This window comes from Ranitomeya imitator, chromosome 6 (assembly GCF_032444005.1).
Source record: "Ranitomeya imitator isolate aRanImi1 chromosome 6, aRanImi1.pri, whole genome shotgun sequence".
NCBI lineage: Eukaryota > Metazoa > Chordata > Amphibia > Anura > Dendrobatidae > Ranitomeya > Ranitomeya imitator.
Genome location: NC_091287.1, coordinates 478,122,725 through 478,142,241, shown reverse-complemented (window position 1 = coordinate 478,142,241; position 19,517 = coordinate 478,122,725). Strand labels below are relative to the sequence as shown.

The window sequence follows — 19,517 nt, the reverse complement described above, 5'->3', positions numbered from 1 at the left end:
CACAGGTCTCTGAAAGTGCTGGACACAAAGTGATTTTCAATGAAGGCAGTGAAGTTTCAAGTGGCCGTGCGTCTGGTACAACATAAGCATCGGCCTTAGACTAGACACTACAAGAAGCATCGTACTGGGACTTCACGTCAGACACCAGCACAAAGTAATGTAAGGAAGAACACCGTAACATGGTGCAAACTGCATCTGCCTCTACCGCTGTATAACTAGGTACCTCAGGAACGGTCTCAGATAGTAATATAACAGGGCGGTCACAGCACACAAGGGGTTACATCTACTAGAAATAAAAGAATGCAGCAAAAAAGGGCGACCACTAGGACACCTAACTAGGAAGTGGAGCGAATGCAGAGCGAGCCGCCCCTGCACTGCGGACATTGCGGAGATAGGACTGACGGCACGGCCTGCTGGGATCGTTATCGGACGACAAAAGCTGGAAGTGTCAGCGTCAGCATACCCAGATGGCAGGGGCTCCGCAGCGGAGCCAGGCTGCTGTCGCACAGGATCCACAGAGGCAGCCACAGACGATTGCCGGGGCTTTGCAGCTTCGGGGCTGGAGCTGCCAGCAGCGGAGGATGGCACAGAGTCCGTAGCCCTTACAGGGTCAGTGGCGGCACTGGCAGCGGGGGAGCCGCTCTCACAAGTGCCTGGTACTGCTACGTCTGATGCACTCGCCGTAGAGTCCGTGCAGTCTGATATGAGAGATCCCCCAGGAGCGGCTGCAGGGTCATGGCAAGACGGGCTATTGGCTTCTGGTTCAGCAGCTGTGCCATTAACTGGAAAGAAAGCACAGTCAGCATCAGACATAGGCACCAAAGAGTCAGCGTGGCCAACGTATACATGGCCATATGGTGACTACCACATTCAGCATCAGACATAGGCACCAATGAGTCAGCGTGGCCAAGGTATACATGGCCATATGGGGTCCATACCACAGTCAGCATCAGACATAGGCACCAAAGAGTCAGCGTGGCCAACGTATACGTGTGCATGGCCATATGGTCTCCATACCACATTCAGCATCAGACATAGGCACCGATGAGTCAGCGTGGCCAACGTATACGTGTGCATGGCCATATGGTCTCCATACCACATTCAGCATCAGACATAGGCACCGATGAGTCAGCGTGGCCAACGTATACATGGCCATATGGTGACTACCACATTCAGCATCAGACATAGGCACCAATGAGTCAGCGTGGCCAACGTATACATGGCCATATGGGGTCCATACCACAGTCAGCATCAGACATAGGCACCAAAGAGTCAGCGTGGCCAACGTATACATGGCCATATGGTGACTACCACATTCAGCATCAGACATAGGCACCAATGAGTCAGCGTGGCCAACGTATACATGGCCATATGGGGTCCATACCACAGTCAGCATCAGACATAGGCACCAAAGAGTCAGCGTGGCCAACGTATACGTGTGCATGGCCATATGGTCTCCATACCACATTCAGCATCAGACATAGGCACCGATGAGTCAGCGTGGCCAATATATACGTGTGCATGGCCATATGGTGTCTACCACATTCAGCATCAGATATTGGCACCAATGAGTCAACATAGCCAACGTCTACGTGTGCATGGCCATATGGTATCTACCACATTCAGCATCAGATATAGGCACCAATGAGTCAACATAGCCAACGTCTACATGTGCATGGCCATATGGTGTCTACCACATTCAGCATCAGATATAGGCACCAATGAGTCAGCGTGGCCAACGTCTATATGTGCATGGCATATGGTGTCTGAGCTGTTGCATGGGAAACATGACGTATAACAGTGGTGTACACAACCCAGGACATAAAAATAAAGGACAAATTGCGGAGTGGCCCACGCTCTGCCGTACAGACACTGCTTTGTGCTACACAGGGAAACAGGGACCCCACATCCCCAGCCAGGCATTACCACCCCGGCATGTGCTGGAGACCAGAAATGCTAATCCCTAATGCTGCCATCACATGTGAATGTTAAAGAGGAAGAATTTTAAGCTGTTACAGGAAAGATTTTCCTTCTCGGCGACACAAAGGAGCTCAGGAAAGCAGCCCCCGATGTGTTTAGACTAAAATTGCTGCATTATTCTGTATTTCACCAGGGAAGAAGCGGGAACTGACAAACAAAAAGGAGGAGAGGTTCCTGTCTGACGGTGTGATCAGTCGGCGGCACTGTAGTAACACAGATCTAAGGAACATGACCCCCATCATCCTATACCACATACAACCTGGCAGAACACAATGGGGGATCTAGAACCGGCACGTTGTTTTCCTTCATCCTGATCATGCCGGCGTCACACGCCTGAGCATAATTCTGGATTGGGTAGGTGTCGGCCAATTCTTTATAGAAATAAACCAGTCAGCAGAAGGTATACACAGGGAGGTATTAGGGTGGGAACGGGTTAAACCAGGCCTTGTGCCGGCATATAAAAGCTAGTGCTGTAAGCCGAGCCTCTGTAGTCCGCACTCTTGTGACTTGTACCAAAGCCAAGTGGGGTTTATTCCGTAACCCACCATTAAGGTGCTGCGCTCATTCACTCCGCACACTTCCTCCACATCAATGAGCCGCCGCACCGCTCAGCGCAGCTGGCCGGGACGTAGAGTTTACAGCAAGCATGCGAGAAACTGAGAAATCAGTGCCTACCAGTTCTGGTGCCAGCCTGTGCAGTACGTGGATTTGGTGCTGGTGTATTTTTGGGTCTGGCTGCAACGTGAGAAGGGGAGCGAGTGCCGTCTCCGTTTGCTATTTGTGCATTGATGGCATTCTGCTCGGTGTAACTGGAGGGGGTTTCATTCGCTGTCCCATTGGGAACGTCGCTAGATCTTCAAAGAGGATAGAAAAGAACAATATTCATTTACGTCAAGTGATCTGTATATAAACAGCGCGTGAAAGCTGAGAACCAGGAGAACGTGCGCTGGAGAGCCGCCAGCCCAAAGGTTCACTCATGAAAGACGACTATGATTAAAGGGGTACCGCCAGCCGGACACGTGGCAGCCTACCCACAAGTATGGGGACAACCTGCTGATCGCTGGGGATCCGTACGGGGACCATCAAACTTCCCAAGAACGGGGCTCTAAAAATAACAAGCGTTTGCCACCACGTCAGTCCCATAGACAATGAATGAAGTGACGGCAAACACTAGCGGTCATCACTCCATTGTGACACCATTTCAGAGCCCCAATCTCAGGATCACCGACGGTCCCAGTGTTCAGACCCTCAGCGATGAGCTGTGGATAGGCGATAACTTGCCACTTTGGAAAACCGCCTTTAAGGTGTCAGGCACACAGCTCCATTTTTTTTTAATGTGCAACCTAGTAGTGCATTCAGCCTTTACATAAGTTACGATAGTATCCTTCCCTAACGGCACGGTGCAGCCTTCTGACCCTGAGAACATTATTATCCCAGATTTACAAGGAGCTGAACTATGGCACGGTGTCAAAAAAGGGTGTTGGGAGCTTGTTAAAGGGGCATGACCAGAATAATTTTTATAACATAAGTGTTTAAAAATTATTTTACAGCATAAAAAAAGTCTTTCATTTCCCCACCTCCTTGGTGACACTGCTAATAATTTGTTGCACTGGTGGTGGGCTTTGGACAGAGTAAGTCTCCTTCCACCTCTGGCAGGAAAAGCTCTGGTCCTTTCTGTGCAAGCAGGGCAGAAAGTTATATCTGCTGGAAACTCTGCAGGGAACATAGGATCACTATACAGGGACATGGCTGTGCAGATCGTGACTGAGCATGTGTGACCAGCAGCAGGCAGCTCATTAGGTGGACGTGCACATTAATATACACTGTTAACATTAGGGGGCGCCACTGTCTACTCCCTTTCTATTAGGCTGGGACCAGTACCTTAGCCCCCTTGCTTGCTAACAATGTGACTCCTGAGGAATTTTGGACACAGTTTCTTGCCACCCAGCAATAAGAAGGATAGGGCCAACCAGGCCACCCTTGTATGGCATGTAGGGCAGCTCATCACTAAACATGCTCCAGCACCACCAGCATTGTCCGGGGATGACAAGCATTATATAATTATAGTGACCTCTAGAAAGTGTGTAATTAGCCATTCTTGTGCTCATTAGTGATGAGCAAGCTCAGATAAGGTATTATCTGAGCATGCTCATGTGCTAAGAGTGTCTATGTCGTGCTCAAATAATATATGTATAAGTCCACACGGCTGCATGTCTCGTGGCTGTTCGACAGCAGCAACACATGCAGGGATTGCCCATTTGTTAGTTAACCCCTGCATGTGTTGTGGCTGTCTAACAGTGGTGAGACATGCAGCCGTGGGGACTCAAACATATTATTCGAGCACGCCGAAGACACTCGGCTAGCACATGAGCATGCTGAGATAACACCTTATCCCAGCACGCTCGCTCACAACTAGTGCTGATATGTGAAGCATCAGTCCTCTAGATGCACTTATACTGTAAGCAGCCATTATAGCAGTAAGTACACCTACCCCGCTCTACCGTCTGATGAACACTCTCCTCCATGTTCACGGATTGCATCGCCATTTTGCTGGATTTCTACTAAAAATACAAAAGAAAAATGGTGAAGGGTTCGGCCACATCTAGTGACGGAGTCACGCACGGGTTACTTACTGGGTGATGGGGCTGTGGAATTACACGCTGGCAGGGACTCTGCTTCTACACTTAGCCCGTCTAAAATGACGGTCAGCTCGCCAGTCTGGACTGTGCCATGCTTGCCATCCAGTGACAGCTTCAACTGCTCTTTTACTCTTTCCACTATGGGGTAGGGGAAAGAAATATTAAAGGGATTTTCCAGATCAGCATTTATTTAATTTTACAAAAAAATGTATTTTCTTTCGAAAATATGTGATCATCATTGTGCTACTTGTAACCAGGGCTGTGGAGTTGGAGCCCATTTTAGTGGAGTCAGAGTCATGGAAATTGAGGAGTCGGAGGTTTGGCTTACCGACTCCACAGCCCTGCTGGTAACATGTGGTCACCTGTGTACAGGCGCTAGATGTCTCCTGCAATGCTAAGCAGTGGCGTTCTTTTCTGATCCACGGTGGCAGTGTAAATACGGTTCACATTATTGCTTGCTCTGTGGATGTCATGAGAGCAGGTTATGACGGTCCAGCCATATAAATGACTAGCTATTGAACCCGTTCTACGCCCGGGTGGCGAGCATTTATATTGGTATATGGTCTCCATCCTGTCATGTGCTGCTCCATCCTGCGTCCCCATCCTGTCATGTGCTGCTCCATTCTGTCATGTGCTGCTCCCATCCTGCGCCCCCGTTCTGTCGTGTGCTGCTCCCATCCTGCGCCCCCGTTCTGTCGTGTGCTGCTCCCATCCTGCGCCCCCGTTCTGTCGTGTGCTGCTCCCATCCTGCGCCCCCGTTCTGTCATTTGCTGCTCCCATCCTGTCATGTGCTTCTCCATCCTGTCATGTGCTTCTCCATCCTGTCATGTGCTGCTCCCATCCTGCGCCCCCGTTCTGTCGTGTGCTGCTCCCATCCTGCGCCCCCGTTCTGTCGTGTGCTGCTCCCATCCTGCGCCCCCGTTCTGTCGTGTGCTGCTCCCATCCTGCGCCCCCGTTCTGTCGTGTGCTGCTCCCATCCTGCGCCCCCGTTCTGTCGTGTGCTGCTCCCATCCTGCGCCCCCGTTCTGTCGTGTGCTGCTCCCATCCTGCGCCCCCGTTCTGTCGTGTGCTGCTCCCATCCTGCGCCCCCGTTCTGTCGTGTGCTGCTCCCATCCTGCGCCCCCGTTCTGTCGTGTGCTGCTCCCATCCTGCGCCCCCGTTCTGTCGTGTGCTGCTCCCATCCTGCGCCCCCGTTCTGTCGTGTGCTGCTCCCATCCTGCGCCCCCGTTCTGTCGTGTGCTGCTCCCATCCTGCGCCCCCGTTCTGTCGTGTGCTGCTCCCATCCTGCGCCCCCGTTCTGTCGTGTGCTGCTCCCATCCTGCGCCCCCGTTCTGTCGTGTGCTGCTCCCATCCTGCGCCCCCGTTCTGTCGTGTGCTGCTCCCATCCTGCGCCCCCATTCTGTCGTGTGCTGCTCCCATCCTGCGCCCTCGTTCTGTCATGTGCTGCTCCCATCCTGCGCCCCCGTTCTGTCATGTGCTGCTCCCATCCTGCGCCCCCGTTCTGTCATGTGCTGCTCCCATCCTGCGCCCCCGTTCTGTCATGTGCTGCTCCCATCCTGCGCCCCCGTTCTGTCATTTGCTGCTCCCATCCTGTCATGTGCTGCTCCTATCCTGCGCCCCCGTTCTGTCATGTGCTGCTGCCATCCTGCACCCCCGTTCTGTCATGTGCTGCTCCCATCCTGCGCCCCCGTTCTGTCATTTGCTGCTCCCATCCTGTCATGTGCTGCTCCTATCCTGCGCCCCCGTTCTGTCATGTGCTGCTGCCATCCTGCACCCCCGTTCTGTCATGTGCTGCTCCCATCCTGCGCCCCCGTTCTGTCATGTGCTGCTCCCATCCTGCGGCACCGTTCTTTAATCTGCTGCTCCCATCCATATGCCCCATACGCTGCTCCATAAGATGCTCCATAGTATATGGCCCGTATCAGGTGGCGTAAGTAACAAATAGCTGTGGCATGAAGTGCCACAGCCTCATGCCACAGCAATTTGTTACTTGCGCCACCTGATTCCTTTCCGCCACCATTTTCTTGGTCCTGCTGCTGGCGGAATCGGCGCCTGCGCAGTCCGCACTTTCCGGCGCCATTTTCTTGAAGACACACCTGCAGTGGGTCTTCAACAAAATGGCGCCGGCAGTGTGTCTTCAAGAAAATGGCGCCGGAAAGCGCGGACTGCGCAGGCGCCGATTCCGGCAGCAGGACCAAGAAAATGGCGGCGGAAAGGAATCAGGTGGCGTAAATAACAAATTGCTGTGGCATGAAGTGCCACAGCTTCATGCCACAGCAATTTGTTACTTACGCCATTCATTTCCGCCCATTTTCTTCGTCCTCCTGCTGCCGGAATCGGCGCCTGCGCAGTCCGCGCTTTCCGGCGCCATTTTCTTGAAGACACACCTGCAGTGTGTCTTCAAGAAAATGGCGCCGGCAGTGTGTCTTCAAGAAAATGGCGCCGGAAAGCGCCATTTTCTTGAAGACACACTCCGGCTCCTCTGCCTGTGACTGGTAAGTCAGAGGGCGGCGCCGGCGCGCATTAAGCGCGTCATCGCGCCCTCTGAACTGTCACAGCGGAGGACCCGGGAGACGGAGCCGCACGCAGCGCTGGAACGGGGAAAGGTGAATATACTTACCCTCCTGGCGGTCCCTGACTCTCCGGTGGAGATCGCGGTATGCGTTCAGTGCTTACGCATACCGCGATCTCCTGGGAGCGTCACTCTGTGGGGGCCAGACTGCGCCGGTGCTTGCGCAGTCTATAAAGGCTTCGGACAGAGTGACGCTCTCAGCGTTATATTATAGATATGGTTGCCCCCCCGAGCCCCTCTCCTATTACCAGGTACGCTAGACTGGCCGATCAACACAATTATTTCATTACAGGGAGGGCTATTGGGTATGACGGACATATTGGTGTCATTCATTTTCAGTAGTCAGCCAACTGAACCCAAAATGTCTCTAATGGGCTCGGAAAGATTACATGTAATCTGTCAACACAGAGCCTACAGGAATCATGGAGAGTAGTATGAAGAACTGAGCAGATCAATATATAAGTTTGTGGGGAAAGACTCAGCCCAATTTGTATTTTCCTCATTTACACTGTGCGCAGAATTATTAGGCAAGTTGTATTTTGATCACATGATACTTTTTATACATGTTGTCCTTCTCCAAGCTGTTCCGGCTTGAGAGCCAACCACCAATTAAGTAAATCAGGTGATGTGCATCTCTGTAATGAGGAGGGGTGTTGTCTAATGACATCAAAACCCTATATAAGGTGTGCTTAATTATTAGGCAACTTCCTTTCCTTTGGCAAAATGGGTCAGAAGAGAGATTTGACGGGCCCTGAAAAGTCCAAAATTGTGAGATGTCTTGCAGAGGGAAGCAGCAGTCTTGAAATTGCCAAACTTTTGAAGCGTGATCACCGAACAATCAAGCGTTTCATGGCAAATAGCCAACAGCGTCGCAAGAAGCGTGTTGGGCAAAAAAGGCGCAAAATAACTGCCCATGAATTGAGGAAAATCAAGCGTGAAGCTGCCAAGATGCCATTTGCCACCAGTTTTGCCATATTTCAGAGCTGCAACATTACAGGAGTAACAAAAAGCACAAGGTGTGCGATACTCAGGGACATGGCCAAGGTAAGGAAGGCTGAAAAACGACCACCTTTGAACAAGAAACATAAGATAAAACGTCAATACTGGGCCAAGAAATATCTTAAGACTGACTTTTCAAAGGTTTTATGGACTGATGAAATGAGAGTGACTCTTGATGGACCAGATGGATGGGCCAGAGGCTGGATCAGTAAAGGGCAGAGAGCTCCACTCTGACTCAGACGCCAGCAAGATGGAGGTGGGGTACTGGTATGGGCTGGTATCATCAAAGATGAACTTGTGGGACCTTTTTGGGTTGAGGATGGAGTGAAGTTAATCTCCCAGACCTACCGCCAGTATCTGGACGACAACTTCTTCAAGCAGTGGTACAGGAAGAAGTTGGTATCGTTCAAGAAAAACATGATTTACATGCAGGACAATGCTCCATCAGATGCCTCCAACTACTCCACAGCGTGGCTGGCCAGTAAAGGTCTCAAAGAAGAAAAAATAATGACATGGCCCCCTTGTTAACCTGATCTGAACCCCATAGAGAACCTGTTGTCCCTCATAAAATGTGAGATCAACAGGGAGGGAAACAGTCCACCTCTCGGACCAGTGTCTGGGAGGCTATGGTGGCTGCTGCACGCAATGTTGGTCGTAAACAGATCAAGCAACTGACAGAATCTATGGATGGAAGGCTGCTGAGTGTCATCATAAAGAAAGGTGGAGATATTGGTCACTCATTTTCTTGGGTTTTGTTTTTGCATGTCAGAAATGATTATTTCTAAATTTTGTGCAGTTATATTGGTTTACCTGGTGAAAATAAACAAGTGAGATGGGAACATATTTGGTTTTTATTAAGTTGCCTAATAATTCTGCACAGTAACAGTCACCTGCACAAACAGATATCCTCCTAAGATAGCCAAATCTAAAAAAAACCCACTCCAACTTCCAAAAATATTAAGCTTTGATATTTATGAGTCTTTTGGGTTGATTGAGAACATAGTTGTTGTAATCCTCTAAAATACAGCTTTCCTAATAATTCTGCACACAGTGTAGATCTGTACTCCATGCTTAGGAGCCCAGTGGACGGTCCTCACCAGTGATTGACAGCCTTTCGTGTATAACCATGCAGAAAGAGGTTAACTGTCGCTCTATCAAGTAGCTGGAGTGGATGCCATTTTATTTTTCCCTTTACATAATTAAAGACAGTATACAGAACAAGTACGAAATGAAAATGCAAAGTAAAGCTGAAAACATTTACTTTAAATCACAAGAAAAAAAAAATCCTCTTTGAAAAGCCAAGAGGAAACGTGAGGGGGGAATGAAAGCCCACCACATCAGGGTCGCCACTTACACTTCCTGTTATGCGTTTCCAGCGCTTGCCGCAAGTCAACAATGGTTGTGCCGAGCAACGCATCAGCTTTCAACGTATGGTGACTCCATACTTTAAATTCAAGTGTCGTTTGTGGGGTTACCTTCCTAGAAAACAGTGGATCGTACAATAAAAAAAAGGGAATAATAGACACAAATTAGACGTTTCCAACAAGGTAATGCAAGGCAAAGTTTTAGTTTCTAGAAGTAATTTTACTTTAAAAAAAAAAAAAAAAAAACTAGGTGGAGGCCATTAGTCCTTCTCTTGGTCCTGTTCGGCCCTTACTCACATTTACATCCTTTAACATATGGTGAGGTTTTAATACTAGAAGGTAGGACAGTCCCGAGTAGGGTCACCTTGACGTGATGGGATGGATTTTACCTTTTCATCAAAATTATGTTAACCAAGTGCCTTATGTGATTTTCTTGCACTATTGCTTTTTAATTGTTTACTACTCATCTTGTTTTCATCGTATGTTTTGTCTATTTAGTGGCCAATGTGAACATGCGCCTACAAGCACACCAGTTTACATTCCAGTGCACCTCTTTAGGTTTTAGTAATTTACTTCTTAAAAGCAATACTTGCTTTTAAGAAGTAAAATTACTACAACCTAAAGAGGTGAACTGGAATAGAAACTGGCATGCATGCAGCGTGTAGGCGCATGTTCACACTGGCCACTTTAATCACATAAAAACACATACTATAAAATTAGTATTGTCGCCTTTGTTTTGACCAGCAGAATAAGGTAACCCGGTTAGTTTAATGCAGCATTAAAAGGGGTGTTCTTCAGTTTCCAAAGCATAGGAGATCACTTTCGGATGGTTGGAGATCCGACTGCTGTGGCCCCCAGCTCCGGCTGAATGGAGGTCGATCATATCCGCTGCGGCTCCATTCATTCTAACGGAAGCGCCAGATACCAGCCGATAGCTGCAGTCGGCAATCTCAGGCACCCCCATTAAGAATGAATGTAGCGGTAACGCGCACGATTGACCTCCGCTCCATTTTTGGGATTGGACCCCAAGTGACAGACCGTTATCCCCCATCCCGTGGGTAGGGAGTAACTTTTAAACTTGAGATCTCTTCTTTCATCCTGTACATTTGGAACCCGAGTAACAATAGTGGGTTTGTTGTTTTTTTTGTTTCCATTCTGTCCCACAAAGACGTTTTTCAGCAAATTACAAGAGTCTAAAATTGGCAGAGGCATCATGCACAAACAAGGCCTTTCTTCTCGGCAGTATATACTGTATATGTATGGGTCCTCTGTGGGACCGCACTATCCCAGTACTCTGCCACGGCTTTCTGGGCACGTGAGCACTGAATATTCGGGTGACACAGACTATAGCACACACGTGTTACATGAAACAAAAGCCAAAGCTTAAGAGGGAATGTCTCATCAGAAATTGCCCCTTTATATATATCAAGGGTTTATGCTAAATGTTTAAAAAAAAATTTTTTTTTTTTAATATTTATTGCAAATGTCCCACGTGGCAAGAGCCCCAATAGTAGATTTCTGCTACCTGTGCGTCACATGGAGATTAGCAGGAACAGACAGACTCCGATTCTATCAGTATAGCATTTGCGCACATCAAATTTTGGCAAAGGTCAATGTAAAGAGAAGGGGAGCTATGACATGGCCTATTGTGACTGGTGGGTCTTGTGCTATCAGTACAGGAGGAAGAGCTGTCATATCAGCTATCATAAATGGTGTGACCCTGAGTTACCTCTGATTACACTCCTGTCTGTGATGATAATGTGTCTGCTGAAAAATCTTCTGTACAGATGTGGAAATGACCGTGTCTTAGTGGCCAATGTAAAAAGTGCTACCCTTCTGGGATTTTCATACAGACAGTAATGATAGGTCATTAATATCAAGGCAGGACGTAAGAGCGGCCACTTCAGTGTTCAGAGCTGTTCTGGCTTCAGACACACTTTACTTCCCGATGCCGGTCACAATTCCCTGGTGTTCCTGGTGCGAGGGGCAATGCTACTTGTGGTTATGCGCTGAGAAGGTGAATGCTTCTAGTCAGCATGTGACCGCAAGAGTGCAAATCGCATACATGCTGTCACGTGATGGAGAAGTCGTGACAGTGCAACGTGCACGCCACATGCAGGAACCCAACCTCGGTCCCAAGCCCGGACAAACCCTATAGAGATGAGTGAAACCCAAGCTGCAGAGGAAAATCAACAGTGCTCCACAGAAGGTAAAACGTACACAGTTAGCTGTTCCTCCCATTTTGGATTGCTGGAACTGCTTGCTTTTGCCGTCTTCTTTGTTTCCCCGTCAGCAGCTAGTTCTGTATACACTGTTCCAAACCAATTCTTCTTCCGCTTCAGTTTGGCACAAGACACTAAAAGAAAAGAAAACATTTGCAAGCACGTCATTAAAAGTCGTTTTCCAAGCTACAAAATAGAAAAGTCTGTAGTTACTATGTAACTGCAGACTGCTAAAATGAGACTGTGCGTAATGCACACACTGTCACGATTCCCCTGTATCTGCAGTGTGAGTGGGCAGTCATGTGGCTGCATGTACACTGCACAATGTCACGATTCTCCTGTATCTGCAGTGCAAGTGGGCAGTCATGTGGCTGCATATATACTGCACAGTGACGATTCTCCTGTATCTGCAGTGCAAGTGGGCAGTCATGTGGCTGCATATATACTGCACGCTGTCACAATTCTCCTGTATCTGCAGTGCAAGTGGGCAGTCATGTGGCTGCATATATACTGCACAGTGACGATTCTCCTGTATCTGCAGTGCAAGTGGGCAGTCATGTGGCTGTATGTACACTGCACACTGTCATGATTCCCCTCTGTATCTGCAGTGTGAGTGGGCAGTCATGTGGCTGTATGTACACTGCACACTGTCATGATTCCCCTCTGTATCTGCAGTGTGAGTGGGCAGTCATGTGGCTGTATGTACACTGCACACTGTCACGATTCCCCTGTATCTGCAGGGTGAGTGAGCAGTCATTTGGCTGCATGTACATTGCACACTGTCATGATTCCCCTCTGTGTCTGCAGTGTGAGTGGGCAGTCATGTGGCTACATGTACATTGCATTTTTGCTGGCTCAAATGACCCATGACCACTGCAGCCCTTCAGTGGCCGTTGATTGGCTGCAGTAGTCAGCAGATTTCCCCTGGAGGCAGATAAAGCCAGGAGACCATCCAGAGTGATGGACAGCAGTAAGTAGATTGGCAGGGGTCCAGTAGAGGAGTCTCTGCTTTTGCTTTATTTTAGGACCCTCTGAATCAATTTGTAAATTTTTAAAAAGTAGCGGACAACTCTGGGACCTTGATTTCCAAGGTCTAGTGTGAAGTCTCCACAATCAGTGATGGTTTGGGGAGCCATGTCATCTGCTGGTGTAGGTCCACTGTTTTATCAAGACCAAAGTCAGCGCAGCCGTCTACCAGGAAACTTTAGAGCATTTCATGCTTCCCTCTGCCGATAAGCTTTTTGGAGATGGACTTAGCACCTGTCCACACTGCCAAAAGTACCAACACCTGGTTTAAAAACAACACTATCACTGTGCTTGATTGGCCAGGGAACTCACCGAATCTATGGGGTATTGTAAAGAGGAAGATGAGAGACACCAGAACCAACAATGGTGACGAGCTGAAAGCTACTATCAAAGCAACCTGGGCTTCCATAACACCTCAGCAGTGCCACGGGCTGATCTCCTCCATGCCACGCCGCATTGATGCAGTAATTGATGCAAAAGGAGCCGTGACCAAGTATTGAGTGCATTTACTGAACATACATTTCAGTAGGCTAACATTTCTGATTTTAAAATCATTTTTTGAAGCTGGTGTTATAAAGTATTCTAATTTACTGAGATAATGACTTTTGGGTTTTCATTGGCTGTAAGCCATAATCATCAACATTAACAGAAATAAACACTTGAAATAGATCACTCTGTAATGACTCTATATAATATATGAGGTTCACTTTTTGTATTGAAGAACTGAAATAAATTAACTTTTTGATGATATGATATTCTAAATTTTGTGAGATGCACCTGTATGTTGATATTCCAGAATGTGATGACATGATTATATTTGAATAAGTGTTCATGTGTTTGTTCAAGAATAAATGTGAATTATTGTTCATGATAGAAAAATACCCTGAATATAAGATCCGGTCTTATATTTGGAGAAACAAGTTATTCACAGCGCAAAGGCAAGAGATGTGAATGTCTAAGTTGATGGTTATCAGAACGCCCCCTATAGGAAGCAATTCAGATAATCGTTGAGCTGACAAATGCGAAGTAACTTCTAAATATACAGTGGGTACAGAAAGTATTCAGACTCCTTTACATTTTTCACTGTTTCATTGCAGCCATTATCTAAATTCAAACAAGTTAATTTTTCCCTCTAATGTTACACTTTGCACCACATCGGGTTTTTTTTTCAGTCAAGAAATAGAAATTTTTGCAAATTTATTAGAAAACCCTGAAATAATCACATGGTCATAAGTATTCAGACCCTTTGCTCAGACACTTATATTTAAGTCACATGCTGTCCATTTCCTTGTGATCCTCCTTGAGATGGTTCTACTCCTTCATTGGAGTCCAGCTGTGTTTAATTAAACTGATTGGACTTCATTTAGAAAAGCACACACCTGTCTATATAAGACCTCACAGCTCACAGTGCATGTCAGACCAAATGAGAATCATGAGGTCAAAGGAACTGGCCAAGGAGCTCAGAGACAGAATTGTGGCAAGGCACAGATCTGGCCAAGGTTACAACAGAATTTCTGCAGTACTCAAGGTTCCTAAGAGCACAGTGGCCTCCATAATCCTTAAATGGAAGAAGTTTGGGACCACAAGAAGTCTTCCTAGACCTGGCCGCCCAGCCAAACTGAGCAATCATGGGAGAAGAGCCTTGTTGAGAGAGGTAAAGAAGAACCCCAAGATCACTGTGGCTGAGCTCCAGAGATGCAGTAGGGAGATGGGAGAAACTTCCACAAAGTCAACTATGGCACAGTGGGCCGACGGAAGCCTCTCCTCAGCGCAAGACATATGAAAGACCACATAGAGTTTAATAAAAAACACATGAAGGACTCCCAGACTATGAGAAATAAGATTCTCTGGTCTAATCAGATGAAGATAGACCTTTTTGGTGATAATTCTAAGCGGTATGTGTGGAGAAAATCAGGCACTGCTCATCACCTGCCCAATACAATCCCAACAGTGAAACATGGTGGTGGCAGCATCATGCTATGGGGGTGTTTTTCAGCTGCAGGGACAGGACGACTGGTTGCCATTGGAGGAAACATGAATGCGGCCAAGTACAGAGATATCCTGGAAGAACATCTCTTCCAGAGAGCTCTGGACCTCAGACTTGGCCAAAGTTTCACCTTCCAACAAGGCAATGACCCTAAGCACACAGCTAAAATAACAAAGGAGTGGCTTCAGAACATCTCTGTGACCAGGGGTGTCAAACTGCATTCCTCGAGGGCTGCAAACAGGTCATGTTTTCAGGATTTCCTTGCATTGCACAGGTGATCATTTAATCACCTGCAGAGAATGATTCCAGCACCTGGTGCAATGCTAAAGAAATCTTGAAAACATGACCTGTTTGCAGCCCTCGAGGAATGCAGTTTGACACCCCTGTCTGTGACCATTCTTGACTGGCCCAGCCAGAGCCCTGACCTAAACCCAATTGAGCATCTCTGGAGAGACCTGAAAATGGCTGTCCACCAACATTCACCATCCAACCTGACGGAACTGGAGCGATTCTGCAAGGAAGAATGGTAGAGGATCCCCAAATCCAGGTGTGAAAAACTTGTTGCCTCATTCCCAAGAAGACTCATGGCTGTACTAGCTCAAAAGGTGCTTCTACTCAATGCTGAGCAAAGGGTCGGAATACTTATGACTATATGACCTTTCAGTTTTTCATTTTTAATAAATTTGCAAAAATTTCTACATTCCTGTTTTTTTTTCAGTCAAGATTGGGTGCAGCGTGAACATTAATGAGAAAAAAAAAACCTTTTTTGAATTTGCCAAATGGCTGCAATGAAACAAAGAGTGGAAAATGTAATGGGGTCTGAGTACTTTCCGTACCCACTGTATTCTGCTAATTGTACTGGTGGAAAACCTATAGTTTTAGTCAAGATCTACACATAAATGCTAATAATTTCTGCAAATTTGGTCCAAAAAAGCAGGTGGATCATGTTGGACAACAGTACAACAAAGTCCAAGCGCAGCAGAAATCATCAGATCCCGTAAGATACACGATCATGCCCTATAAGCTGGTCTTTATTTCAGAAGTTACAGAATCTTTGCAGAATAAAGCACCACGATCGGAGATAAAGCAGAGGGCAGCCGGGTGAGCACCAGTACCTGGTGAGCAGGAGTCTTCACCAGTGTGGTCAAAAAGTTCCCAAATATGAAGTATAGAAATGATGGGTAAAGTATAAGTCTTATACTATTCATAAGTAACAAGGCCATGTAAGAAGACTTTCTGCTGTCCTACATAGCTTCCTATAGGAATTGCATGACCAGAGCAATCTCCAGCAGGACTCCATCCCAGTCCTTAGCACCTTTTAAAGTTTATGGATGTCAGTTTTTCTTTCCACTAAGTGTACAGATGAAACAGCATGGCCTTCCTGAGGTAGCAGGTTTCCCGATTCTGTTACAGCAGCGAGTGATCTGCTCTGTCTCCACACTTCTAAGCTCCTGAGAAACTAAGTCAGTGAAATAAAAACTCAGCGGCTGCTGGAATTCTTACATCACAGACTGAAGGGTCTGGAGACGCAGCTGAAACAGCCACTCCTGTGATAACACAGGCAGGGAAATGTATTCCCCCTCAGAAAGCAGCTGTTGTGAGCCCCTGCCTGTATAGTCACTTATCATTAAGTGACTAATGTTTCCTCCCCTGGCCAGTAGATGTGGTATATGCAGAGATTGATTGAACTGGAGCAGTTTTACATGGTCAGACACAGCCATTACACAGTACATACCAAAGGCATAGTTATAAGATTGTTTTTAGTGGAGACATGCCATAAAACATTTCATAGATTAGGGGTGCGACCTCTAACCTGCACATTTTTCCAAAACGGGGCTCCCCTGATCCCTCGCTCTGGCTGTCGTCCAAGCACCAGTGGGCAGAGGTGGTGATGCATCCTTTGCCTGAACAAATATTCTCACCTGCATTTACAGCTCCTGTAGCTAGAAATGGAGATAGCTGGCGCATGTGGTTATCGGAATATGGGGGATTGGGGAGGCCTCATGGAGATAGATGCAGGCCCCACCCCGGGGACATATCCTTATGAGACATTATACTGTATATCCTATGGATGTGCATGCAGAGAGAGCTGTCAAACATGAGCAGATCCGCCCACTTGACTTGTATGCATAGAAATATAAAGGACTTCAATTAATAAAACATAATTTATACTGCATTTTTGTTCCCAGAAACGTATAGATCCTTCTGCTGAGGCTCTCCTCCTTTATGCCATGCTGCCTTCTGTTTTCCAATATCAGGGTGCCAATCACTGAAGGGTCATAGATACAGTTTTTCAATGATGGGAACAATTAATCCTTCCCAGTCGGTGGCCATGGACTGGAGACCTATAGTGTTAATTTCCCGAGCTTGCGCGCCTCTACAGACGCACTCTTGTATCTTCCTGAGCTTTTAATAGGAGAACTAATGAAGTAAATCTAAGGGCAGCATGAGCTGTGTTGTAACAAGTCAGTGTATCAGCCGGGTGCAGGATAAAGGCGGCTGCCAAATCAAACAGGGGTGGAGATGGGATCACCAGCCTGAGATAAGTGCCCGCTGTGGATCTCACCGTTTCCAGTAAAAAGATGTTCTTACGTATTTCTAGACAAATGGCGTCTGCCATATGGAATGAATAGAAAGACCCAGGTCTCAGTGCCGAGCCCCGCTACGCCCGGAGCAGTAGTCAAGCTTTTTACATGCAGCTGAGGTCATATTTTTTCGTGTCAATCCATAGAGTTCTTCTACCTCATCATGAACCTCAGGTCTGGAGAAACCGACGCCGAAATGATGGAATTGCAATCCCTGCAGCTTCCACAAGTCCAAGCCCACATGTTTAGGAACAACCCAAGATTTAGGCATAGATCCTGGAAGAAACCACAAACTTTCCTCCATTAAAGGGAATTAGTCACCACCTTTTTGCCAACCCACCTGACAGAACCATAGTGTAGGTGCAGCGACCCTGATTCCAGTGATGTGTCACTTACTATCCTGCTTGCTGTCATTTGGATGCAATCACTGCTTTCTCTGCAGATCTACCAGTTCTCTCTGTATAGCCCTGCCCACACTATCGATTGGCAGCTTTATGTGTACACTCTGCATAGGCAGAAAGATTCCAATCAACCAGTGCTAGACTGGAGGACGACTACATGTCGCAGGTTTACTAGTCTTCTAGTGATAATCTCCTGCTGATAAAACTGTGATTTTAATAAAATTACAGCAAGCAGAATAGTAAGTGACACATGGCTGGAATCAGGGTCTCTGCTCCTACATTATGCTGATCTCAGATTAGGTGGAAAAAAAACCTGGTGAGAGATCCCCTGTAAAACAAATAAATGTGGTATTTTATACATACAGCAGGATTGGATTTTGGGTGTCTTGTGTGTGAGGATTAGGACATGTTCACACCACGTTGCACAGCTTCTCTCCTATACAGTTCAGGCATCCATGACGTCAGGTCGGCAGTAGTTTCTTCTCTTCCGCTCTGTTGATGGGGTGTCTCTGCTAATGTCATGCTGATTGTCGGCCAACTCCCAGTTGTCAATCAGCATGACAATGGCAGAGACGCCCCTTACACAATGTACAGCAGAAGAGACGAAGCTGCTCTGTTGAGGAGACGTCACAGGAAGCGGGAGAATCCCCGGCAGGAGGGGAACAGTCCATGACAACTGAGCGGGCAGAGATCTTCGCAGGGCATTACCTGCCGATAAGTGCTTTGCCCCCATAGGAAAAAAATAAGTCCAGGATAACCCCTTCAGTAAATCTGCCCCCTATTTCCTACCAACCAGCGATGGCGACAGGGTAGGAGGATGGGCGACACTTTATTTTGCTTCAATCTCGCTTTGTAATTTTTTTTTTTTTTAAAGTCAACTTTTATTGTTAAAAGTCCAGCAGGAAATAAGAGCGAGAACTGCTGTGCTCGGCAGAACGGAGCAGGAAGACATGGAGCGAGCTGATAAAACACCGTGTGCTCTGCCACATCAGAGAACAGATGGAAACCCCGGGCTGCAATGTGCTGCAGACTGTGCGGAAAAACCTGCAGCGTCTGAACACAGCCTATACTGTGCCGCACACAGATCCTAGCTAGATCCAGGACAGCGTCACGGCTTCCTCCATTATAAAGGGAAGATCACCTAGATACATGTCGTCAGAAACATTTACTCCATAGAGAATGAGGAAGTGCGTCTCAGGGTAAGGGGCGATCCGAGACGCAGGATGCAGAACAGCAGAAATGTACCGAGGAAACAACGTCACAAACAGATGATTTCCTGAGCGCTGGCTGTACAGCGATCCACAGGAGGTCACAGAGGAACCATCCGCACCAAGCGTCCCTTTTTCGCCCTTGTAAAAATCAAATCTTCTAAAAAGAACTGTTCTTCCAAGGTCTGAGTGAAAGGGTTGTCTGTCCAGTGACAACGCACCACAAGGCCTGACGGGACATCAAGATGGAAGAGAACAGCGCAACCTTCAACTTTGTGCCAGGTCAATAACAAATACCATGGATCGTGGTCAAGCTGGGGTCGCCACAACTGCCCCGAGAAACACTGTGCTGATATGGGCCACAGAGTCCGGAATAACTATCAGTAAACATCCGAAGAAGTTTCACTATTGCCCTTCAGGACCTTTCACACTTTAGATCTTTAGCCTTCCGGTTGATGGATCTGGAGCACGATAATCATGCTCGCACTGTAACGGCGCAGTCAGACGGCCCTAAAAATCAGACGGAGATCGAAA

General features: G+C 47.4%; 1 protein-coding gene across 2 annotated transcripts in view; it reads right to left on the bottom strand.

Annotated features, from left to right (window-relative positions):
- Window positions 1-19,517, bottom strand: part of WWP1 (WW domain containing E3 ubiquitin protein ligase 1) — a 124,051-nt gene that overhangs the window by 33,986 nt on the left and 70,548 nt on the right. Inside the window, exons 3-8 of one of the 2 annotated variants that reach the window (XM_069731570.1) lie at window positions 11,775-11,910; window positions 9,545-9,669; window positions 4,614-4,757; window positions 4,472-4,541; window positions 2,656-2,834; window positions 464-782 (exon numbers count right to left, since the gene is read on the bottom strand). In XM_069731570.1, the coding sequence (XP_069587671.1) occupies window positions 464-782; window positions 2,656-2,834; window positions 4,472-4,541; window positions 4,614-4,757; window positions 9,545-9,669; window positions 11,775-11,910 (973 nt within the window). The remainder of the gene's footprint in view (window positions 1-463; window positions 783-2,655; window positions 2,835-4,471; window positions 4,542-4,613; window positions 4,758-9,544; window positions 9,670-11,774; window positions 11,911-19,517) is intronic. The other variant, XM_069731571.1, reaches the window with a different exon arrangement.